Source organism: Oryctolagus cuniculus, chromosome 18, assembly GCF_964237555.1.
Source record: "Oryctolagus cuniculus chromosome 18, mOryCun1.1, whole genome shotgun sequence".
Classification (NCBI taxonomy): Eukaryota; Metazoa; Chordata; class Mammalia; order Lagomorpha; family Leporidae; genus Oryctolagus; species Oryctolagus cuniculus.
This window is the reverse complement of record NC_091449.1, coordinates 51,223,883-51,248,156: the sequence shown is the minus strand read 5'-3', so window position 1 is coordinate 51,248,156 and position 24,274 is coordinate 51,223,883. Positions and strand designations below refer to the sequence as shown.

Here is a 24,274-nt window from a genome sequence, read left to right as displayed (position 1 = left end):
AGGTCTGGATATCGCCACCCACTGTTCAGACTTACGGACTTTGCTGAACTGTACAGCTACCTTCTTCCTCACGGTTCTCCAGCTCCACGGGAGTTACTGAGCCATGCCAGCCACCGTACAGGAGGCGCGTCCGTGACGTCACTGGCTTGCGCCTCTCCTGGTCAAAAGGGAAAATGGCCTTAGCTAGGCCCACGCGGCTTTTGTCGCTGGAGGCTAGGTTGTTCCTGTTTATCCGACGGGACCTGGTGGTCCGCGATCCCGACGAGCCCCTGCCGGTGGTGCGCATTCCACGGTCTCTACAGCGGCGGCAGGAACAGCGACAGAGAAGGCACCAGAGCTCCTCGCGGCCGGTGCTGGTGCGACCAGGGCCGCTATTGGTCTCCGCGCGGCGGCCAGAGTTGAACCAGCCGGCGGGCCTCACGCTGGGCCGTTGGGAATGTGCGCCTCTCGCCTCGCGTGGCTGGAGGCATCGGCGCGCGCATGGGGACCACTTCTCCATCGAACGTGCTGAACACCAGGCACCAGCGCTTCGGAACCTCTCGTCGGACAGCAGCTTCGGCGATCTGGGTCTGGAGCCACGTGTGTTGCGAGCACTACGGGAGGCTGCGCCCGAAGTCGTCCGGCCCACGACCGTGCAGTCGAGCGCCATCCCCTCTCTGCTTCGCGGCCACCATATCCTTTGTGCCGCGGAAACAGGTAGTGGCAAGACTCTGAGTTACGTACTACCTCTGTTTCAACGGCTTATGGGCCAGCCAAGCCTGGACCACCGCCGTATCCCCTCTCCCAGGGGCCTCGTCCTTGTGCCTTCCCGAGAATTAGCCGAACAGGTGCGAGCTGTGGCCCAGCCTCTGGGCAGCTCCTTAGGCCTGCACGTGCAGGAGCTAGGGGGAGGCCATGGTATGCGTAGAATCAAGCTGCAGCTATGCAAACAGCCTTCAGCAGATGTGCTGGTGGCCACTCCGGGGGCTTTGTGGAAGGCCCTGAAAAGTCAGCTCATCAGCCTGGCCGAGCTCTCCTTCATGGTGTTGGATGAGGCAGACACACTGTTGGATGACAGCTTCCTGGAACTGGTGAACTACATCTTGGAGAAGAGCCAGATAGCAGAAGGCCCAGCAGACTTAGAAGACCCCTTCAATCCCAAAGCTCAGTTAGTGCTGGTGGGAGCCACGTTCCCTGAAGGGGTAGGCCAGTTGCTGAGTAAAGTCACCAGGCCAAACTCAGTCACCACCATCACCAGCTCCAAGCTCCACTGCATCATGCCTCATGTCAGACAGACATTTATGAGACTGAAAGGAATGGACAAGGTGACGGAGTTGTTGCAGATTCTCAAACGGCGTGACAGGACAGATAGGACTGGACCCTCGGGAGCTCTCCTGGTGTTCTGTAATAGTTCCAGCACGGTGAACTGGCTGGGATATATTCTGGATGACCACAAAATCCAGCACCTAAGGCTGCAAGGGCAAATGCCAGCCTCGATGAGAGCAGGTATCTTCCAGTGTTTCCAGAAGGGCTCCCGAGATGTACTCCTCTGTACAGACATAGCCTCTCGGGGCCTTGACAGCACCCATGTGGAGCTAGTTGTCAACTATGATTTCCCCCTCACCCTGCAAGATTACATCCACAGAGCGGGGAGGGTGGGTCGTGTAGGTAGCGAGGTTCCAGGCTCCGTTATCAGCTTTGTGACCCATCCTTGGGATGTGAACCTGGTTCAGAAGATTGAGCTGGCAGCTCGCCGAAGGAGAAGCCTTCCCGGACTACCATCCTCGGTGGGCGAGCCTTTGCCACTGCAAGCCTGATGTTAGCTGGCTTGAATGCGATGCCAGGGGTTGGCACTGTGGTGTAGCTGGTTCAGCTGCCACGGGGGGTGCCCACACTGCATATCAGAATGCCGGAGATGGAGTCCCACCTCCACTCCCAATTCAGCTTCCTGCAAATGAGCACCCTGGGAGGCAGCAGGTGACTCCCATGTGGGAGATCTGTCTGGAGTTCCTGTCTCCTGGCTTTGGACCGGCACCCTCCACCGCCGGCTATTGTGGATATTTGGGGAATGAACCAGAAGGTGCAAGACCCGTCTCTGTCTCTTTCACTCTGCCTTCCAAATAAATAAAAATAAGCTTTTTAAAACGCATGATGCCAGAACAGGGATCTTTGCAGTGCCCTCAGTGAGTGAACAAACTTCTCAGTGGGAAGCTCTGGGCTGCCCTGTCCTCTGCCTGCTAGAGCTTTGGAAGGGAAGCTGTCAGTCAGCATTGGAGGTTAAAGTACTGAGACTGGCTCTCTGGTTTCCACATGTCATGCGAAAAATAAAGTGGGTTGTTTTACTCTCTGTCATCATTTCCAACTGATGTTTTCGTGGGTCTCCTTTATATAATTACCTTTGGCACAGAGTTCAGATTCTTAAGATTCACCCAAGACCACCGCATCTAGGACAGGTTTTCTCTAGGTTGATAATATTTTAAGTTTTTATTTTATTCAAAATTTAATTTTACTTGAATGAACAACAGAGAGAGAGAGGTCTTCCATCTACTGGTTCACTTCCCAAATGCTCAGAACAGCCAGGGTTGGGCAAGGCCAAAGTCAGGAGCCCCAAACTACATCCAGGGCTACCAAGTGAGTAGCAAGAACCTAAGTACTTGACCCATCGTCTGCTGTCTTCCAGGCTGTGCACCGGCAGAAAACTGGATCAGGAGCAGAGGAGCCAGGACTCAAACCAGGCTCCAATATCAGGTGCAGGCATGCAAACAGCAACTTAACCGCTGCGTAAACACCCACCCAAAGAGAGTTTCCTTACCAGTAATACTTGGGCAAAATTGCAAACTCAGAGTGAAATGTCTCTGGGAATTTTACCTTCAGGAAGGAAGGTAAAAGGAAAAGGTCAGCTGCAGAAGTATCGCTTGTGCGTTTCCAGGCTGCCTTCTGCCCCATTTTTGTGTGGCAGAAGAAGGAAATTAATGAAAGTGTTACAAAACAGGCAAAGTAAGCATTTAGCATCCCTTATCTCCTGGGTTCCAGTCTCTGTGTAAGTTTTGCCTGTAGTTGAGGGTCAAATGTAATACTCCATAAAACAATTCAGGGCCCAGAGCAACCTTTGCCAAAAGAATATTGTACTGAGTGTACAATTATAGCTCTCTTTCACATACAAAGAAACAGGCTTAAAGGGATAAAAGAATGTGCTCGAGATTAAACAGATAAGTAGGACAGCATCTGGTCTGTCTGCCCCAGAGGTTGTGTTCCTAACCACCATACTAGCTTCTCTCAAATATGATTCATACACAGAATTACTACATCTGTTTTCCTGGAGTATTCCTCATTTATAGCTGTTGCCTCGCAGTTTCTAAGCTTGCCCATTTTGACACTCAAAAACATCCCAGTTAAACAGTTTGGTCACTATCTATGGATCATTGTGGCAGAATTGCCTGGGAAACTTGTTAAAAGTGCAAATTCCTATTTCCCATTACAGATTGGATTAAGCTGTTTGTGGGTTGACCCAAGAATCCTATTTTTTTAAGCATCCAAGGTGATTCTCAGGCCCCTTTAAGTTACTCTCCCATTTGTCTACCCTGTGCTGCCTTTCCCCGTGGTCCTGGCCACGCCCTGGTGAAGTAGTTATGTACCCCCAACAAAGCAGGGGTGCTTCTGAACAAGTGCTTCAGGAATCTGGTCTCACGCTGACCTTCCTGCCAGGAAGAGCCTCCCCCAGAACCCTCCCCTTCACCACTCCACCAGCTGTCAGCTCTGATCAGGCCTGATCTCTGTGGCATAACATGCACCACAGTAATTCAAGCAGCTTCCCAGAAGAGATGCTGGGATTCCCAGCTGTGGTCGCCCCACCTCCAGGATAGTAGCTAAGGCAGCCCCTACCTCATAAAGCATCCCAACTGCAACAGCCCTGGTAAACAACTGCCCCGTGCTTGTTTTTTCAAGGTCTCCTAAATGTTATCATTTCTAGGAAGTTCTTGGCCACATCAAACCAAAGTCTGCCTCAAATGGTTTCCTAGTTTGGCCTGATGTGGCTAAGGGCAGCTTGTTTCCTCCTCAGAGCAGGACCTGCTCGTCTTTTTGGAACCTGCTTTTCACCTGTGTTGCTGCTGCTGAGCCCATATTTTCTAAGGGGGTGGGATTTATTGGTTACCTCTTCAGAGGGAAGGGGAGTGAAATGATAAGGTATTCACTTTGTATGGTTATTCTCATAATTTTTGAATGTTAGGTTAAAATGGGTCCATCATTCCCACTTTGTGAAATCAGTCAAAAACCTCATTTTGCCTCGGGAGCACCCTTAACATCCCTCCCCCTGTCCATCATCTTGAAATCTGGTGAGCTTGTCTTTGCATTCCCGCCAGCTAAAAATCTGGAGCCCCAGCATGAACAACATGAAACCCTGCTGTTGAGCACACCACCTCTGCTACTTGTGTTCACTTGAGTAGACCCCTTTACATCGTGGGTTTTGGTTTTTCTTTTTTGAGTATTCAGATGTAAATGCATGAATATTCTATGAATGTACATTTGGAACAGAACAAAGTCAAGAAAATGTCTTTGCTTTTATTTTTTTTTTTTTTCAAAGATTATTTATTTGAAAGTTACAAAAAGAGAGATCTTCCATTCTCTGGTTCACTCCCTAGATGGCTGCAACTGCCAGGGCTGGGCCAGGCTGGACCAGGAGTCAGGGGTTTTATCCAGGTCTCCAAGATGGGTGGCAGGGCCCCAGGTACTTGAGCTATCTTCCACTGCTTTTCCCAGGCCAGTAGCAGGGAGCTGGATCTGAAGTGGAGCTGCCAGGACTTGAACTGGAGCCCATGTGGGATATTGGCATTGCAAGTGTTGGCTTTATCTGCTATGCCACAACACTGGCTCCCATCTTTGCTTTTATTATATTTTTTTTACATTTTTGTTTGTTTATTAAAAGGAAGCAAGAGAAACAGGTCTTCCATCCGTTGGCTCACTCTCCAAATGACTGCAGCAGCCAGGACTGAGTCAGGCCAAAGTCAAGAGACCAGAATTCAGTCTGGGCTTTCCACATGGTAACAAGTACCCAAGTACCACTTTGAGCCATCATCTGCTGCCTCCAAGGCAGTACATTAGCAAGAAGCTGCATCAGAAGTGGAGCAGGGACTCAAACCTAGGTACTCCAATATGGCATGCAAGTATCCCAAGCAGTGGCTTAAACACAGCACCAAACCCCCATCCCCTGCCTTTGCTTTGATTCTTCTCTGCTGGAGTGTCTTTCTTCTCCCCGTGTGTCCAAATCTCACTATCCTTTAGCCCACCTTCAAGGAGCCTTCCCTGATTCCATAGTCCTTCCAGTTGTCTGCCTCTCCAACTGTTGAATGCTTAAGGTAAGGCTGTGTAACCTAGCAGCCACGTAGGTTAATCTGGCACCTCTAGCCAATCTCAGAATTTGGTTTCCCTTACCCTCGTGTGGTCAGTGAGGCTGTGCCAGCCTATAGGTGTGTTCCAAAAGGAATGGCTACTTGAATAAGGAGTGAGTGGGGAGGGCCCAGGCAGGTGCCCCTCTGCGTTCATCCCACTCTTCCACAAAACGCCAAGGGCCTGAAGCCTGCCCTTTAGGTCATGTATTCCCTGTGTGACCACACTGGGTAGTGAGGACCTCACAGGCTCTCTATTTCCACGTCAGGGTATCTACGCAAACATGATGCCCTTGCAGAAATTTCCCTACCATTTCTCTTCTAGATACCAACCTGTGTGGTTGCCTATGACAGTGTCTGAGCAGATCTTGTATATTCACCCTAACTTGTCCTGTGTCCCCTGGGAGGGCAGTGCAGCGGGTAGGCCTAGGATGGGCATCTATACCGGAGGCACTGGTGTACACAACCACATCTGGCTGCCACAGTGCCTTCTGAACTTGCCTGTCACACCTCAGAACCTCCCCAGCCATGAGGGGACCAATGGCCTCGGTCCCCCAGGGATCCAGTGTTCCCATTCACTGCTGAGGGTAAGTGAGATGTCACTTCTGGGCAAGTGTTCAAAAAGGTTCTACTCTTTATACATTTTGCCCTCGTCTTTTGGCTATGAGATGCTTTTGGCCTTTTCTTGATTAGACCCTTAGCAAAAACCAAGTGTGTTTTTGTTGGAGTGGTTTGAGGAGGAACTGCTGGTGAACCTCCCTGTCAGACCCAGGCACCTTGGCTGTGCTGTCAGTTGGACATACACATGGGCCCCCTCAGCCACATCCCAGCCTGGGCTCCTGAGTTCTAAGGAACAGTGTGGGTAGTCAAGGATAGATGAAGTGCCAGAGACTGGAGGTCTCAGAAGATGTCGCAGGAAGTTAAGCTAATGTGAGAAGTTTTCTTGAGCCCAGACTTAGTTACCAGGATTTGGCTGTGAACCTTCTGGTCATCACCTTGCCTTGGTATGTGGCCTTTTAGAAAGTATTAGCAAACGGTAAGAGTTCATCATAGTTGAAACAAGAAGCACAGAGGGGACCCAAGAGGAGATGCCAGGATGAGAGGGATTCTTAAGTGATTTATATTATATCACTTGTTTCCAAAACTTAAAAATTATTTCTGTGACAGCCTCAGAAGTGAAGTTCTTAAGAAATGTCTGAGCTGTGGAAGGGAGAGACTGAGGGGGTCTTGACTGCAGTTATCTTGAAGTTCTGTTCTCTCAGGGAGTGGAGCACAGATGTCCTTGTATCCTGCTGCTGCCATAGCTTCACAGAATTGCTTCTGCGACCACAATCCATTCTCTAAGGAACCTGCAGAAGTGACAGGCCAAGGATGTGTCTGGGATGCCTGGCAGACAAGAGGGCTGTGGCCAAAACAAAGACATGAAAGAGAGGAGGTGCTGGCGGCACAGTGTACATAGCAGAAGTGGCTGAGCAGTCCTAGTTTTCTTTCCAGCAGTTGTGCCTCCCACTTCTCTTCCTGTTTGTGGCCTCTCCCATATCTTCTACCGAGGATGTAGAGAAACGCAGGTAGGCTGGGACGGGGAGACATACTGCCTGGTTTGTGGCTTCCAGGTCTATGGTGATGCTTCTTTAGCAAAGTCAAGAACAGAGAAGCCACTCCTGTGTTGGGCTTCCAAGAGACCTCAAGCTCTGGCAGAGTTGGACAAAGTCCTGAGTTGCTCTGTCCCCAAAACTTGGCACTTGCGGCGTGTGGGAATAAGATCAGTCCACAGAAGCTTGTTGGCCGAGCCCTTCGTGGAGGACAAATGTCTAACTGCCTTAGATGCTTAATGCCCCTTCTGCAGTGACCTCCATTGTCCACCACTGGAGACAGAGGCTGGGCCACTCTGCCAGTAGCCCCTCTTCCATACTAACTGCCCACGAACTGGGGTTTGAAGTGAGAAGCTGTTTTGAACATCCCAGGGCTGAAGCTAGCCTGGAAGAAAGCCTGATGTTCCTCTGCCCAATCCTGTAGCGTTTCTTCCTGGGCAGAAGAAAGAAAAGCCTGCATTCTGCCAGCCAAGGAGAAGTCAGGAGCAGAGACGGGGTGCAGAGTGGCCAGAATGGGCCCAGTCCGCCAGAGGGACTCCTCCCCTGAGTCATTGCCCACACAAAACAGGAAGGAGTGGGCTTCCTGAAACTGGAAGCAGCAAGCTGTGGCTACCCAGGGAGTCTCCTGCCTGGGGTGTTAGGAGACAGAATAAAGAAACCTAGCGAGCCCGTCTACCTGGAGCAGGAACAGTACGGATAAAGTCAAGCAGTACACCCCTGACCCCTGAGGCTCGTATGCATCCTTACCCCAGTCCTTTGTAGCACCAGTGGAGTTCCTGCTGCTCAATAAAAATTTGTTTTTGGCTTGAGCTTCCTTTTATCCAACAAGTCCAAGCCCCTAGCCTCCCTTTGCTCCTGAAGTACATTCCTTTGTGGAGGACCTTGTCTTGTAGCACCTTCTGTTCTCAAAATAGACCCCTGGGTGCACCATCAGTGTAACTCCTGTAATTGGGGAGGGACCCAGGTAGTTTAAGAAGCGTAACCTGATAAATGGTGGTGTGTGTGTGTGCATTCACGCACGTGTGCACACGTATATGCACATGCTCACAGAAGAGGGGCAGGATTGAGAAAATGTTCCATCTATCAATCCAATCCACCCATCCATCTATCCATTTATTCAACAAGTACTTACTGAGCACCTGTTATATACCAGCCACTGTGCTAGTTGCTTGGGATATGTTGGTGAATGAGATGATCAAGACCCCTTTCCCTAAGGAACCCACAAACTAAAGGAGGACAAAGAGGTAAAAAAAAATATTTCAGGGTCTTTGAATTTCTAGGAAGAAAAATAAAACAGGATGAGATTATAGAGTGATAAGAGGTGCTGTGTTACAGAGCGTAGTCCGAGAAGGCTTTCTTGAGGAGGTGACATTTCAGCAGAGATTTTAAGGGAGTCCTGTGAGAAATTAAGAAGAAAAACATTCCTGGAGGAACTAGTAAGTGTAAAAACCCTGTGGTAGGAACAAGACTGACCTAAGACCAGCAGAAAGGCTAGTGTGGCCAGGAAGGAAAGATGGAGATGACTAAAAGAAACAGTTGGAGAAGTGGGCGTGGACCAGACCACAGTGGGCCCTATCAGCCAAAGTGAGGAGTATGGCTCTTGCGTGACGGGAAGTCACGGGAGAAATTTGAACAAGGTGGGGAAGTGATCTGATGCAGATGCTAAAAGGATCACTCTGACTGCTGTGTGTCACAGCAGTGAGGCACTAGCTGTTACCAGTGGAATGTCTCTCTCAGCAGTTAAGGGGACAGTTGGTCCTGGGGGGTGGGGGTGGGGTGGGGAAAGCAGTTAAATAAGAGTTTGGGCCTGTTTCCCAGGCCACCTGCATCATCAGCCGGAACCGAAGGTGGCACTGCCAGCAACACTTAGCCCTCAGCCCCAGGTGAAGCTACCGACCCTGCAGTCGGTTCCTTCATCCTCAGGGCCACAGCAGCAAGAGTGTCCCTCCACCCTGACCCACATATCCTCAAGGCCAGGAAAGGTCCGAATAAGAAGTTTCCCTAGAGAGGAGGTATTTGGGGACACCAACATCCCCACAGCACAGCCTGGAATCCAGTCCCACCTCCACTTCCCATCAGCTTCCTACTAATACACATCCTGGGAGGTAGCAGATGATGGTGCAAATGCTTGGGCCATACCACCCATGTGGGAGTCCTGGATGGAGTTCCAGATTCCTGGCTTCAGCCTAACCCAGATGGAAGACCTCTCACTCTCCTCTTTCTCTCTCCCTTCCTCCTTCTCCCTCTCTCAAATAAATGAAACCAAAAGTTTCTCCAGCCTGGGTTAGAAGGAGGATGCACAGGCCCTGGGGCTCCCAGAGCATCCTTACTGAGAATTTCAATTAAGCCGCTGCGGTCTGTCTCTCCTACATGGTGTGACTGAGGCAGATTTGTGGTTACTGGAGGGGGCATGTAGATTGGCAATTCAAAAACCTGAGACAGACTCAGCTGGAGCTTTCAGGAATGAGAAATCCCCAGCACCCACACCAGTCTGAGTTTTGGGAGTGAGGCCCTAGAAATATGTAGTTTTAAACTGACTACCAGTTTACAGGAAATATAAGGAACAGAAGAAAATGTTAAATGACACCATGGGATGCAGTCAACAATCTCCCAAACATTAAAAACTAACACAGACATGATTTTTTCAATAAATAAATTGGCATCTCAAATTGGAGTGCCAATTTGACTCCTGGCTGTTCCACTTCTGATCCAACTCCTAGCTATGTGCCTGGGAAAGCAGCAGATGAGGGCTCAAGTACTTGGACCCTGCCACCACCATGGGAGACCCAGGTGGAGCTTCAAGCTCCTGGCTTTGGCCTGGCCCAGGTCAAACTGTTGTGGCTATTTGGGGAGTGGAAGAAAAAAGAGGGAGGAACCCAGAGATAAGTCACAGCAATCACACATAATGTAGGGAATCTTAACATATATTATAATTTAAATAAATCAATTATGTGAAAATTGGGTAATCAAGGGAATTTGAACTTGATAATCTATGATATTTAAGAAGCATTTTTAGGCCGGCGCTGCGGCTCACTAGGCTAATCCTCCGCCTGCAGCGCCGACACTCCGGGTTCTAGTCTAGCGGCTATTGGGGGGTGAACCAACAGAAAAGGAGGACCTTTCTCTCTCTCTCTCTCTCACTGTCCACTCTGCCTGTCAAAAAATTAAAAAAAAAAAGCATTTTTAAATTTTGAGGTATTGTAATGGTATGGTAGTTGTCTTTTTTTTTTTTTTTTTGGACAGGCAGAGTGGACAGTGAGAGAGAGAGACAGAGAGAAAGGTCTTCCTTTGCCGTTGGTTCACCTTCCAATGGCCGCTGAAGCTGGCACGCTGCGGCCGGCACACCACGCTGATCCGATGGCAGGAGCCAGGTACTTATCCTGGTCTCCCATGGGGTGCAGGGCCCAAGCACTTGGGCCATCCTCCACTGCACTCCCTGGCCACAGCAGAGAGCTGTACTGGAAGAGGGGCAACCGGGACAGAATCCGGCACCCCGACTGGGGCTAGAACCCAGTGTGCCGGCGCCACTAGGCGGAGGATTAGCCTAGTGAGCCGCGGCGCTGGCCGGTAGTTGTCTTTCAAAAAGGAATCTGGGTTGGTTTTGAAATAGAAGATGCCCTTTGGGATGCCTGCATCCCAAATCAGAATATCTCAATTCGAGTCCTAATTCTGCTCTGGATTGCAGCTTCCTGCTAATATACTCCCTGGGAAGCAGCAGATGGTGGCTCAAATATTTGAAACCCTGCTGCCCATGTGGGAGACCCACATTGAGGTCCTAGCTCCTAACTTCAATCTGGCTTAGTCCAGCACTCCAGTTGTGGATATTTGGGAAGTGAAACATTAGATGGGAAATTGTGTGTGTATGTGTGTGTGTGAATGTGTGTGTGCCTGCCTTTAAAATAATTTTTAATTTTTTTTTAAAAGGGCCCTTACTGGGACCAGCACTGTGGTGTAGAAGATGAATCCTCCACCTGCAGTGCTGGCATCCTATATGGTGCCAGTTCAAGTCCCAGCTGCTCCACTTCTGATCCAGCTCTCTGCTAATACTCCTGGGATAGCAGTGGAAGTTGACCCAAATTTTTGGGCCCCTGCACCCAACGTGGGAGCCCTGGATGAAGATCCTGGCTCCTGGCTTTGGCCTGGCCCAGGCCCAGCCATTGTGGCCATTTGGGGAGTGACACTCTCTGTCTCTTCCTCCTCTCTGTGGTTTTGCCTTTCAAATAAATAAAATGAATTTTTTTTTTTTTTTTTGTGGACAGGCAGAGTTAGACAGTGAGAGAGAGAGAGACAGAGAGAAAGGTCTTCCTTCCATTGGTTCACCCCCAAAATGGCCATTACTGCTGGCGTGCTGCGCCGATCCGAAGCCAGGAGCCAGGTGCTTCCTCCTGATCTTCCATGCGGGTGCAAGGCCCAAGGACTTGGGCCATCCTCCACTGCCCTCCTGGGCCACAGCAGAGAGCTGGCCTGGAAGAGGAGCAGCCGGGACAGAATCCAGCGCCCCAACCGGGACTACAACCCGGGGTGCTGGTGCCGCAGGCGGAGGATTAGCCTAGTAAACCGCGGCGCCGGCAATAAAATGATTTAAAAGGGGGGGGGGGCTTACCTTTTAGAGAGACATACTTACAGATGGATGGAATTTCTGTGATTTGCATTAAAATGATCTGCAGAAAAGTGTGACTGAGGGTACAAATGAGAAAAGAGGGGCCGTGAGTTGATAACTGTTGAAGCTTGTGATGGCTACATGGGAGTTCAGTATAATTTTCTGTATGAAGTTTTCTCTAATAAAAATAGATACTACTGAAGTACAGTGTCATGTTCAACCAGATTTGGAATCAGTGAGAACTCAGTTGGCAGCTTCCCAGGGTAGAGTAGCTTTGTGGGCACCATGGCAGCAGGCAGTGGGGCAGTCTGTGCTACACAGCAGGGCGTACTGCGCATGCACATTGTTGCAGAAACAGCTCTGCCAGCCTGGGAGATGAGCAACCTAGGCTGGGCAGAGACAGCAAGTCTGAACCCGCTGTGAAATCACACATGCTGTGCAGTGGATAGACGTTTGCTTGGTCAGGAATGGCTACTGGAACCTGGCGCCCCTACAGCCCGCCCTTCTGTGTGCTTCTGTCAGTGCCAGTAAAGGATGCCTGGACACGGAGATGGCTGGAAGGAATCCATGGCCTTTCCTGAGGAGGGAGGCAGCAGCTGGAAGTGGAAGGATTCTAGGATCCCCATCTGACTTGGCCAGGAGTGTGGCCTGGGGTCATCTGCCCACCCAGCAGTTCAGTCTGCTCACTTAGAGAATGGGGCTAGTAAAATTCTACTTTGGAGGCTATTTGAAAATTAAACGGGCTGAGACATGCCAGCTTGGCAGCTTAGTTCTAAGCCCATGGTAACTTTGGCTGTTGTCATCGTCACCCTTGAGCCCTTGCTCTATAAAGGGAGGGGAAACAGCAGCCTCACAGGCGCCAAATGGACTCACTCCACAACAAATCTTGTTTGCACACTCGCTGAATGCAGGTGTAGTGCCACGTGCCAGGATATGGTGGATGCAGCTTCATTAAGTTGCCTTGCCAGCTTCAGGAGCAGGTCACCCCTGCAGACTGCTGTTCCGAGGAGGAAGGAGAGCACTGAACCGGAGAGAGCAGCATCTCACCCAGGTCTTCTGACCTGAAGCCTCCCTCGTGGAGGGTGCCAGTCCCTTTGTTCCTTCAAACCCTGCTATGATCACTGGCCTGCAGTGAAAGGCCTCACCGCTAACCAGGCTGCTGTGCACACTGAGGGGCAGGCCTGGCGGTCCCGGAACACACGTGGTGTTGGGGAACCTGGAGACCGGACAAACCCCGCCCGCACCGCTGCCTCACCAGTGACTGATCCGACTGCTGGTTGTCAGAGCGCAAGCTCCTGGCTTACAATGTCCTGTTACGCCCCGCGGTTTTAGTAACGACCCGTGATGACGGTGCGTGTAAGTGGCAGGAAGCAGAGGCGGTACACCTTCTGGGGATTTATTTATTTATTTTTTTGACAGGCAGAGTGGACAGTGAGAGAGAGAGACAGAGAGAAAGGTCTTCCTTTGCCGTTGGTTCACCCTCCAATGGCCGCGGCGGCCGGCGCGCTGCAGCCGGCGCACCACGCTGATCCGATGGCAGGAGCCAGGTACCCATCCTGGTCTCCCATGGGGTGCAGGGCCCAAGGACTTGGGCCATCCTCCACTGCACTTCCCTGGCCACAGCAGAGAGCTGGCCTGGAAGAGGGGCAACCGGGACAGAATCCGGCACCCTGACCGGGACTAGAACCTGGTGTGCCGGCGCCGCAAGGCAGAGGACTAGCCCAGTGAGCCGCGGCGCCGGCCTTCTGGGGAATTTCAAGAAGAAATCACTTATACTGGAATTAAACATGCACCAAATGGACAAAAAAAAACCCCATACATATATGTATGTATTTACATATATATCTATATATAGATACTTATATCTATATATAGATATATATAAAGATATTCACATATATATGTATATATTTACATATATATCTATATAGATATATATAAAGATATTTACATATATATGTATACACACATATATATAATTTATTATTATTATTTATAATATATATATAATTTATTTATCTGAAAGAGTTATGGTGGAGGGAGGGAAGAGACAGACAGATTCCTGGTTCACTCCCCAGATGTCTGCAATGGCCAGGACTGGCCAGACTGAAGCCAGAAGCCAGGAGCTTCATCCAGGTCTCCCACATGGGTGCAGGGGCCCAAGGACTTGGGCCATCTCCCACTGCTTTTCCCAGGCACATTAGGAGGGAGCTGGATCAGAGGTAGAGCTGACGGGACACAAACCAGCACTCATATGGGATGCTGGTGCTGCAGGCAGTGGCTTTACCTGCTATGCCACAACACCAGCCCCAGGGCCCTGTCTTTAAAGAGCGTAAGTCCCCAGACAGGGTTTGGATTTGTCAGACTTCTCCATGATATGCTTCCCCTCTCCAGGCAACTGACTATCACATTGAGGGGGTACCACCTGAACCCCAGGGACACCCTAAGCATCTTGCTGGAATTAGCTCCTGTACCCCAGACCCCTATAACCTCCCCTTCTACCCTTAGCTGATGGTACAACCTCAAGACACAGGACAACACGCAAAGTCTTTAGGACAAAGGATCCAAGCCTCTAGAAGTTACTGTAACATCTGGCACCAGAAGCAACCCATTCAGACACTTCAAGCCTGTTGAACATCGCATGTGGTTTTGCTCCATGAATCTCAAATACTGGATATTCTGTACTGCCTGAAAGCAGCAGAACTTGGCTGTAAAAAGCATTCAACAGTGCAGACAGGACCCACATCACCAGTCATCTCCATCAAAAAGCGGGCCAGGAATGTGGGCAGAAAAGAAAGGGGGGAGCTGGGAAGAAGCTCAGATGGAAGCAGGAGACAGAGATGAATGAGTGGTTATGCATTTCTCCCAGCCAGATAAACACTGGCTTGGCCGGCGCCGCGGCTCACTAGACTAATCCTCCGCCTAGCAGCGCCGGCACACCGGGTTCTAGTCCCGGTCGGGGTGCCGGATTCTGTCCCGGTTGCCCCTCTTCCAGGTCAGCCCTCTGCTGTGGCCCGGGAGTACAGTGGAGGATGGCCCAAGTCCTTGGGCCCTGCACCCCATGGGAGACCAGGGAAAGCACCTGGCTCCTGCCATCGGATCAGGGCAGTGCGCCAGCCGCAGCGCACCGGCCACGGCGGCCATTGGAGGGTGAACCAACGGCAAAGGAAGACCTTTGTCTCTGTCTCTCTCTCTCACTGTCCACTCTGCCTGTCAAAAAAAAAAAAAACAAAAAACACACACACACAAACCACCACACACACACTGGCTAAGGCCTGTGGTGAAGCTGCTGCTGTGATACCAGCATCCCATATCACAGCACCAGTTTGAGCCCCAGCCTCTCTACTTCTGACCCAACTCCCTGCCAACATGTCTGGGAAGGCAGCAGAAGATGGCTCGAGTATTTGGGCCCCTGCCACCCACTTGGGAGACCAGGCTGGAGTTCCTGGCTCCTGGCTTCAGACTGTTCCAGCCCCAGCTGCTGCAACAATTTGAGGAGTGAGCAAGTGGATGGAAGATCAATCTCTCTCCCTCTCTCTGTGTCACTCTGCCTTTCAAATAAATACACAAATCTTAAGAAAAATACTGCCTACCTTTTAAGGAAGAAAAATGTGCTAGCTCTTTGCCTTATTGGGAAGTATGACCTCAGCTTTTTGATTGGAGGATGTGTGTGTGTGTGGTGGCCAGGCTATCTGCTGCTTGGCAGACAGTTGTTTCTGGGGAATTGGACTGTGGCAGTGATCATGGGAGCAGCGTGAGAGCAGCACCCACGAAGATGCAGGTCAGCACGAGTCTGCAGGACCCGAGGGCAGTGAGTGGAGACTGACCATCACGTGGGCCATGCTGGATACCAAGTAAGCGCCCTCCTCCACCCCATCCCTGTGTGTGAAGTAGCCGGTGCACCTGTAACTCAGACTGACTTTTCACTTCCCTGTACATCCTCGCCATACACTGGCGATCAGCTCTACACCAGTGCAAGATTGGTCCCAGAAGAAACCTCTTCCTATCACTGCTGCCTCTGCAGCTCCTGATTTTTGTGAACGCTGCCTGGGTGGAGAATTAGAGTGAGAAGCTGCTCACTCACCTATCCCTTTTTGGTGGCAGGATTTTCCCATCCTGAGTCTGCCTCAATGACCCAACCAGTTGGAGACTGAGGGGGTAGCATGTGCCACGTCCCTGTGGTAGGAAGCAGCATGGCTGGTGTGGCCAGAGCTCAGAGGGCAAGGGGGTTTGGGCTGTTTGCTGAGATTTACAAGGCTGGTGGGAACAGACTCCTCAGGACTTGAAAACCAAAGAAAGAAATTTGTTACCTAAGAGCATCAAGAGGCTGCAGAACTTCAGGCAGGAAGATGACAGTACAGAATAGGGGTGGAGTGGGGGCTGGGGAGGCCAGGAGGAAATGAAAAAAGAAGGGGATCAGTGCTGAGGAAGACGCAGTGGGAACTGCGAGGAGACGCACCAGGAAGATGTCAGGGTTTGGAGGTGGCGTGAAGAGAGGTAGGGGAGATGGCAAGGAGGCATCAAAGATGATACTTAGGCCGGCGCCGCGGCTCACTAGGCTAATCCTCCACCTAGCGGCGCCGGCACACCGGGTTCTAGTCCCGGTCGGGGCGCCAGATTCTGTCCCGGTTGCCCCTCTTCCAGGTCAGCCCTCTGCTGTGGCCAGGGAGTGCAGTGGAGGATGGCCCAGGTGCTTGGGCCCTGCACCCCATGGGAGACCAGGAAAAGCACCTGGCTCCTGGCTCCTGCCATTGGATCAGCGCGGTGCGCCGGCCGCAGCGCACTGGCCGCGGCGGCCATTGGAGGGTGAACCAACGGCAAAGGAAGACCTTTCTCTCTGTCTCTCTCTCTCACTGTCCACTCTGCCTGTCAAAAAAAAAAAAAAAAAAAGATACTTAGGGTCAGCTCTGGCGTCAGGCTCTGACCTTCCCACCTCCACCCCATTTCCTCTTCTGCCCACTGCCAGCATCCGGAGAACTTCTGTCATAGCCTGTGCCCACAAACTGTCCCTGCCCCAGAGCTGTGTCACCCATACTGGGGGCTCTGACACCCACATTTCACTAGTGTGGGCTTATTTATCCCTGCAAGAGGCAGGGCACAGACGTGGCCTCAGAGGAGGTTAAGAGGATAACAGATCACCTTGTTGACCAAAATTTGCTCACCACTGCGAGCGACCCTATGTGCCTGGGTACGTTTGCTTTTCCAGGCCTGGCTTTGTACGGCTGCCTCACGGCTGAAGTTTGAGGACTTAGGTTGGATGTTACGGAAAAACTGGCTAATCTGCAGAGACGGCAGCCGCCTCCATGGGCTGGACACAGCCTGCCTCTGCTGGGCTAGATGTTCCTCCAATCCCTGGGATGTCAGCCAGTCAGCCCTTGCAGAAAAGCTAAACGGAAAACCTCAATAAGCTAAATCCTCCCCACGCACCCCTCTCTCGGTGGCTGCTATTTATTTATTCCCACTCACTTCTGCCCATAAACTGCCCACTTTCTGGGGGCTATCAGGACTGGGAACAAGTCCATTACCCAAAATCCACATCCTTGGTCTAGAAACCAACAGATCCAAGAGATCCTCCTTCCTCTTGCTACTCGGCAGCACAAGAGAGTGTAGGGGCTGCTGACCAGCAGTTGGCAGGAGGAAGGAAGAGAGCCATGTCTGAGTTGGGTACTCTAACCAGGCACACACCCTGCTATTCTCAGAAGCAGCACCCTAGGGAACGCATGCTGTCTCTCTGAAGAACCCTCTGACCACAGTACACAAGGTTCCCCACCTCCAGCGCAGCACCATTGATTTTTCCTTCCTCCTGTTCAGCAGGCACTTGGGAACATCAAGTGCACAGTCCCTGACCTACATCCAAGCTAAGAACACCTCTCCCCTCGCAGGTAGCTCCCGTCCCTTTGTTTGCTTGCTTGTTTCCCTCTTAGAGGGCCTTCTGGAATGCCAAAGCTCAGTACAACGCTTCGGGAGGTCTCTGGGGAGGAAGCCTCTAAAATGGGGCTTCTTTGAGAGGGCTATCCCCTTGTGAATATGCTCACATACATGTGCACCTGTGTAGGGGGGCATAGGGGTGTCCTGGAGGAAGCAGCTAGGCCGCTGATGCAGACTGGGTGGGGCCTCCAGGCAAATATGGCAACTAAGCCCTTGAGGTTTTGTGGGGAGCTAGAGCCACAAAAACAAGCAGAGTCCTGAGAGGAGGGGTGGAGGGGAGGCACAGAATCCACGTGCCACGCCTCTCCTTAGGATCCACTGTTCTGACCTGGCTTCTTGGAAGTAGCTCAGCCAGCAGCTCTGAGAGGACGGTGCCCGGTGGAGGGCTCTGCTGTTCTGGAAGTCACTTCATTTCCTTCCATCCAGTGTCTGGGTTCCTGCTCCACCAAGGAAAATTCCCGGACCTCTGCAAGATGATTTATCAGTTCTCCAGCCCTGGGGAGGTGGCGCAGCTCCTTAGGAGGGAGCTCTTTCCCGAGGCTGGCTGGGAAGATGGGGGCAGGGTCCTGACAATTCCCAGTGTGGACTCCCAAAGTCTGCGGGTGGAAGTCGGGCATGAGAAGGCAGCGAGGTCAGGAGGACTGAGCCACTTCCGCTTCCTGTACCCAGAATCTGCAAGTTAACCTCTCATATCCAGAGATTATCTCCTTCCCACACACTGCCCAGCACCAGGAAACCTGAACCCAGAGCACCGCAGTCACAGCCACCTGCGGCCCCCAGGTGGCCAGGGTAGGCTCCAGGCAAGCAGGAACACGAGGAGAGGCCACAGGGCAGAGGGCCACTCCCTGGGAGAAGCACCCAGGCCCCCTCGAAGAGCAAGCCTAGGGGCCGGACTGAGGGGAGGTGGGGGAGGGGTGAGCAACCTGAGCCGCCCTCGGGGGCAGTTGAGGGGAGGGCGGCGAGGGCGGAAGGCGGTCGCGGTGAGGCGGGTGAGCGCACGCGCCTGAGGCCCGCCCAACCCATGGGGGCGCCCTCCGGGATGGGTGCGGGAAGATCGTGGCGCTCCGGGCGGTTGCGCTGCGCCGCGTGGCGACACCTGGCGTAGCCGTCGCGGGTTCTCGTGACTTCAGTCCCGCCCAACTTTGGCCGCGCAGCTGTGACCTGACCCTGTTGTCGCCTTCTGCACCTCCTCAACCCTTCTCAGGATCCCGCGATCGCCACGCCCGCCAGGCTTTGTGCAAAATGCAGCCCGCAGGCCTCGAGGGTCCCCATGCGCTCCGGCCTCTGGTGCTTTTGTTCCTGCTCCTGCTGCTGCTCCTACGGCTACCCGTAACCCGCGCCCAGACTGCACCCAGCACTCCTGGCGCGCCCACCACGACGGGTGCCCCTGGCACCACTACCACACCAGGCGCCCGTAGCGCCTCAACCACGCCAGGCACCCCCAGCTCCCTGGCCCTGGAAGAGCGCGCCCGAGCCCTGATGCGGGACTTCCCACTTGTGGATGGGTGCGTATTGGCTGCATCAGGGCAAGTCAGGGCTGAGCACACCCCTGGACATGTGCAGCAAGTAAGACAGCCTGGCACAACACCCCTGGGTGCCCTTTCCCCTCCTCTGTCACTTCCTCTCTGGTTGGAAGCCCCCAGCCCAGGCCTTGGTATAGTCTGTGGACAGTGTGGGGTGAGGTACCCTCAGATATGTCTTGCCTGACCTGGAGACCTAGGGGACCCACCCATTTTGCCGCATCCTGACCCTGTCTTGACATTCCTCCAGCCACAATGATCTGCCCCTGGTCCTGAGACGGTTTTCCAAGAACGGGCTACAGGAAATTAACCTGCGGAACTTCAGCCATGGCCAGACCAGCCTGGACAGGCTTAGAGATGGCTTCGTGGGTGCCCAGGTACCACAGGGACACACAGAGCACTCCTGCATGGCTGCCAGGGGATGCTGGGGAGAGTGGGGCCCCGGAGATCACACGTTAGTTATCTGGGGACTCAGTTACAATAGTGGCCCCCAGAAGTGCTCTGATGTGGGTGGTGGGGCTGCAGGGGCTACAATGGGGGTGAGAGTACAAGAGTGGCCGCTGGTGGCCGGTGTCTCAGCTCACTAGGCTAATCCTCCGCCTGCAGCACCGGCACCCTGGGTTCTAGTCCTGGTCGGGGCGCTGGATTCTGTCCCGGTTGCTCCTCTTCCAGTCCAGCTCTCTGCTGTGGCCCGGGAGTGCAGTGGAGGATGGCCCAAGTGCTTGGGCCCTGCACCCACATGGGAGACCAAGAGGAAGCACTTGGCTCCTGGCTTCAGATCGGCGCAGTGTGCCGGCCACAGCACATCGGCTGTAGTGACCATTTTGGGGGTGAACCAACAGAAAAGGAAGACCTTTCTCTCTGTCTCTGTCTCTCTCTCTCTGTCCACTCTGCCTGTCAAAAAAAAAGAGTGGCCTCTGGGCCCTCTGGGTACTGTGGAACCTTTGAGAAATTCAAGTAGCTACAAAGCAGCCTCTGCCCAAGCCAACCCCTGGCCTTGCCCCCAGTTCTGGTCAGCCTACGTCCCATGCCAGACGCAGGACCAGGATGCCCTGCGCCTCACCTTGGAGCAGATTGACCTCATCCGCCGCATGTGTGCCTCCTACTCTGAGCTGGAACTTGTGACTTCAGTTGAAGGTGGGTCAGTCGGTGGGGGGATGTTAGGAACCTGACTGAGCTACTCGTTCCTGAAAGCAATCATCTGACCTTCCTGTCTCCAGCTCTGAACAACACCTGGAAATTGGCCTGCCTCATTGGTGTGGAGGGTGGCCACTCACTGGACAGCAGCCTCTCTGTGCTGCGCAGTTTCTATGTGCTGGGAGTGCGCTACCTGACGCTCACCCACACCTGCAACACACCCTGGTGAGCGTGGTGCAGATGCTGTGGGCCCACTGAGGCAGAGATTACATCAGGTCAAACTATGGGCCCAGGCCAAGTTTTGCCCCTGGGATCTGGCACAGACCCTAGAAGGGAGAGAAGGGATGGGATCCTGGGGTTCACACAGCCAAGACTAGATCACATCAGGACACTCATACTGCCAAGTCAAGCCCATCCTGGGTTCCTGCTTTTGCTCCACTGGGTCGCAGGGATAGAGGGCTCGGTGGGATCTCTTAAGTTCTTGTGGCCAAGGCCTGGCCACCAGTCAGACTGCTTTTTGGCTATCCTGCAGGGCTGAGAGCTCAGCTAAGGACATCCACCCCTTCTACAGCAATGTCAGTGGACTCTCCAGCTTTGGTGAGGTGAGGACCCTGTTCATACTCCATGTCACCCAAATGTACATTTCCTTTCAAAAAAACTTCACATACATTTGCACCCTGGTACCCTCCTCCCAATCTGTTCCTGCAGAAGGTGATAGCAGAAATGAACCGCCTGGGCATGATGGTAGACTTGTCCCATGTCTCCGACGCCGTGGCACGGCGGGCCCTGCAAATATCACAGGCCCCTGTGATCTTCTCCCACTCAGCTGCCCGGAGCGTGTGTAAGAACGCTCGAAATGTTCCTGATGACATCTTGCAGCTTCTGGTGAGAAACTACCCAGCCCTGGAACCCAAGATTTGAACCAGGAGCCTGTGAACCTTAGTCCCTGCTCCATCAACCTCATCAAACCCCAGGCTGAACATCTTCTGTCCCCTAAACCCACAGTCCCTGAACTCTTGATCCTGGGGGTGAGGGTTCTGGATTCCTCTGTGCCTCACACCAGGAGCCAAGATACTTCCAACCCAAACCACAGCCAACCTTGTTCCCTTTACAAACCCAGAGAGGTGAAGTCTCTTGAGTCCTGAAGCCAGGGCCGAACACCTTCCTCACAGGGACCCAGAGGGTAGGCAGGCATGCGGTTGTGCTGGGGTTGGGGTGGGGGCAAAGTGAGTGTCTATTTGATTACCTTTGCAGAAGAAGAATGGTGGCATCGTGATGGTGTCCTTGTCCGTAGGGGTACTGCAGTGCAACCTGTTAGCCAATGTGTCCACTGTGGCAGGTAAGCCTTCCCTCCAGGCTCTCCGGTGCACAGAACATAGCATCTTGGTGCCACATGGAACTGGAGCTGCAGTCAGTGCTGTGATCCTCATGGTATAAGGGAAGAAGTCAGACCCAGGTACTACCGGGGTGCGGGGGCTACCAAAGCACCCTGCCCCTGCCTCTAGCCAAGGGACTAGGCAGTGCCTCAGGTCTCTAAAGTCTTTGTCAGTTGTGCTGTTTTGTCTCTCATATTCCACTGACCTGGAAGGGAGCCCCCTCTAGATTGTCAAAGAGATGTGAGGCAGGGTGGATCCTGGATGGGAAATAGCCCAAATGGGTGACTCTGGGTATACTGCAAACCTGAAGTCCAGTGTAAAACCAGCTGGTCAGTTTAGGTCGAACCTGAGAGCCTTCTGGCTGCCACATGGGGTGCCAGGCCATGGAGGAATTGGCCTTCCTGGGCTACAGACCGCAAGAAGGGTAATCAGCAGAATCCAGTCCCAGGGGTACCCCTGCCCTGGCAGCCCCACACTCCTGATTCTCCATCCCCCCAGATCACTTTGACCACATCAAGGAAGTCATTGGATCCAAGTTCATCGGCATTGGTGGAGATTATGGTGGAACCAGCCAGTGAGTGCTTTCCTGTAGCATGTTTAGGGCTGGGCATACAGCTAAGAGGCCCTCACAGTCACCACACCTACAGCTTCATGGTCCTGATAACCTTAGGACTTTCCCAACTGGTATCTCCCCAGTCCCAAGCATCTCTGTACCCTCAGCTCTCCTGTCTGTCCTCAGTCCAGTGGCCCCACATTAAACACATTATTTGACTAAGCCACCAGACAGAACTCATCTGCCAGCACATGTACCCCCCCGACACCCCCACCCCAACCACTCCTTCTGGGCAGACTGTCTGCAAGGCCTGGCACGGGCTGACCATCACACACCCAGTGCAGAAGAAGGTTTGCTTTTCTTAAAACAATTTTTTTAAAACAATTGCATTCAGTGACGAGCATAGATCTTAATACTGCAAAAATTCAGTGAGTTTTGACAAATTTTCAAGGTTTTAAGGCCTCTCTCTAAAGGAAAAGGAGCGATGAATCATTTACTCCCTGCCAGTCTTTGTTTCCCACATCTGACCATGGTTAGGGTTCAGAGGACCTTGGGCATGCAGGGCTGTGGTTATAAGTTGGGATCAAGAAACAAGGTCTGGGGCTCATCAGCTGGTTGGCTGGTGGCTGCATAGGTTCCCCCAGGGACTGGAGGACGTGTCCAAATACCCAGTGCTGATAGAGGAGTTGCTGAGGCGGGGCTGGAGTGAGGACGAGCTCCAAGGTGTGCTTCGTGGAAACCTGCTGCGGGTCTTCAGCCGAGTGGAACAGGTATGTTGGATTGGGCAAGAGTATCCTGGGCCGGCGCCGCGGCTCAGTAGGCTAATCCTCCACCTTGCGGCGCCGGCACACCAGGTTCTAGTCCCGGTTGGGGCGTCGGATTCTGTCCTGGTTGCCCCTCTTCCAGGCCAGCTCTCTGCTGTGGCCAGGGAGTGCAGTGGAGGATGGCCCAAGTGCTTGGGCCCTGCACCCCATGGGAGACCAGGAGAAGTACCTGGCTCCTGCCATCAGATCAGCGCGGTGCGCTGGCTGCAGCGCGCTGGCCGCGGCAGCCACTGGAGGATGAACCAACAGCAAAGGAAGACCTTTCTCTCTGTCTCTCTCTCTCACTGTCCACTCTGCCTGTAAAAAAAAAAAGAGTAGCCTGGGGTCTGAGCAGATGTCAGGGGAGTTGAGAAGCTGCTGACCACTGACTGCCACCTCTAGGTACGGGAGGAGAACAAGTGGCAAAGCCCCCTGGAGGACAAGTTCCCAGAGGAGCAGCTGGAGAGCACCTGCCGCTCCATCCAACCACGTTTGCGTCGGCGACAGTATCTGCTTTCAGACGAGAAGCCAGCTGAGGTTCCAACACACTGGCCACTCACATTATCATCCAAGTTGTCAGCCTCAAAATCCTCCCCCAGCAGGGCCTCAGGGCTCATGATTGTCGCCACCTTTCCAATCCTCATTCTGTGGCTCTGATGACCCAGTTAGTGCTGCCAAACGCCACAGACAGCCACAGACACCCCCTCAGAATCCCCCCTTTGTGTTGACTTAAGCATTTCCTAGAAAATAAATATTTTGGGCATGAAACAGGTATGAGTGTCCTTCTCTTGGCATTGTCTCTCAGCTCTGGTCTTTGTGGGGTACCCTGCACTTCAGCCACTGTTTGCTCCAGGAGGGCCGGTTGCCAGTGGTCTGAGACCTGGGTGGTCAGGCTCAGCACTGGATAAAGACAGTGGGTGGATCTAGCTGTGGATGAGTGGACCCCATTCTGTATCCTCCCCTTCTAGGTCATCTCAATCCACATGCTGACCCACTGACTGCCACCCGGGGGTCTTCCAGGGAACTCTGCTTCAGAGAGGAATTTGCCTGGATCCTTTGTTCCTCTTTGTACAGAGCTCAGAATACCAGGCCACATAACGGGCCATGGCCCTCCAGTGGCTGGACTGCCCTGAATATGGTACCCCCATCCCTGAGGGACTTCCTCTCCAAGAGGCACAGCTACTTAGGCACCCATCTTACCTCTAGGCCCTTAGTGATAACCAATAGCAACTGCAATAATAGTAATAGCTAATACTAATTATGGAAGCTAGTAATAATAACATGATAATAGATAATGGCTAATAAAATAATACTAATAGCCTGCATAACTCATGATGGGACAATTTCTTTTCTTTTTTTTTTTTTTTTGACAGGCAGAGTGGACAGTGAGAGAGAGAGACAG

The 24,274-nt window shown here is 52.6% G+C and overlaps 4 protein-coding genes across 28 annotated transcripts in view; 3 read left to right on the top strand and 1 right to left on the bottom strand.

The window, feature by feature from the left end:
• The window catches only part of DUS2 (dihydrouridine synthase 2), a 54,210-nt gene extending 45,519 nt beyond the window's left edge, over positions 1-8,691 (bottom strand). For 9 of the 18 annotated variants that reach the window (XM_051847208.2, XM_051847213.2, XM_051847209.2 and 6 more), the window contains exon 1: positions 36-203. Coding sequence is in view for 4 of the 18 variants with exons in the window: in XM_008257495.4 (XP_008255717.1) it covers positions 61-649 (589 nt within the window). In the remaining 14 variants the exon portion in view is untranslated. Of the gene's footprint in view, positions 1-35; positions 6,905-7,702 lie in introns of those variants that run through there. The other 9 variants (XM_008257495.4, XM_008257496.4, XM_017342312.3 and 6 more) reach the window with 4 other exon arrangements.
• On the top strand, positions 744-1,796 carry DDX28 (DEAD-box helicase 28). The gene has a single exon (XM_002711630.3). The coding sequence runs from the start codon at positions 744-746 to the stop codon at positions 1,794-1,796; it is 1,053 nt and encodes a 350-aa protein (XP_002711676.2).
• Positions 5,648-7,763, top strand: DPEP2NB (DPEP2 neighbor). The gene is made up of 2 exons (XM_017342311.3): positions 5,648-5,783; positions 6,858-7,763. The coding sequence occupies exons 1-2, from the start codon at positions 5,648-5,650 to the stop codon at positions 7,193-7,195; spliced, it is 474 nt and encodes a 157-aa protein (XP_017197800.3). The 3' UTR covers positions 7,196-7,763.
• Positions 8,692-13,602: 4,911 nt separating the features above from the next.
• LOC100353768 (dipeptidase 2) lies at positions 13,603-23,640 on the top strand. 8 transcript variants are annotated; one of them, XM_008257492.4, is made up of 11 exons: positions 13,603-15,409; positions 18,688-18,988; positions 19,254-19,380; positions 20,011-20,140; positions 20,224-20,365; positions 20,673-20,742; positions 20,849-21,025; positions 21,395-21,479; positions 22,015-22,090; positions 22,704-22,839; positions 23,275-23,640. In XM_008257492.4, exons 2-11 carry the CDS (start codon positions 18,726-18,728, stop codon positions 23,527-23,529), a joined length of 1,461 nt encoding a protein of 486 aa, XP_008255714.3. In that variant the 5' UTR covers positions 13,603-15,409; positions 18,688-18,725; the 3' UTR covers positions 23,530-23,640. The 8 variants fall into 8 exon arrangements, with proteins under 8 accessions (XP_008255714.3, XP_017197798.2, XP_069918770.1 ...); XM_070062669.1 differs by lacking the exon at positions 13,603-15,409 and adding an exon at positions 15,457-17,437; XM_070062667.1 differs by lacking the exon at positions 13,603-15,409 and adding an exon at positions 17,560-18,386.
• The last annotated feature ends 634 nt before the right edge of the window (positions 23,641-24,274 follow it).

Excerpts from the sequence above, each read along its gene's own strand:
- DPEP2NB (XM_017342311.3), top strand. The coding sequence starts at position 5,648 with ATGATGCCCTTGCAGAAATTTCCCTACCATTTCTCTTCTAGATACCAA. Across the intron at positions 5,784-6,857 it reads CTGGGAGGGCAGTGCAGCGG|CAGTTGTGCCTCCCACTTCT; the intron begins GTAGGCCTAGGA and ends TTTTCTTTCCAG.
- LOC100353768 (XM_008257492.4), top strand. The coding sequence starts at position 18,726 with ATGCAGCCCGCAGGCCTCGAGGGTCCCCATGCGCTCCGGCCTCTGGTG. Across the intron at positions 19,381-20,010 it reads ATGGCTTCGTGGGTGCCCAG|TTCTGGTCAGCCTACGTCCC; the intron begins GTACCACAGGGA and ends CCTTGCCCCCAG. Across the intron at positions 22,091-22,703 it reads GATTATGGTGGAACCAGCCA|GTTCCCCCAGGGACTGGAGG; the intron begins GTGAGTGCTTTC and ends GTGGCTGCATAG.
- DDX28 (XM_002711630.3), top strand. The coding sequence starts at position 744 with ATGGGCCAGCCAAGCCTGGACCACCGCCGTATCCCCTCTCCCAGGGGC.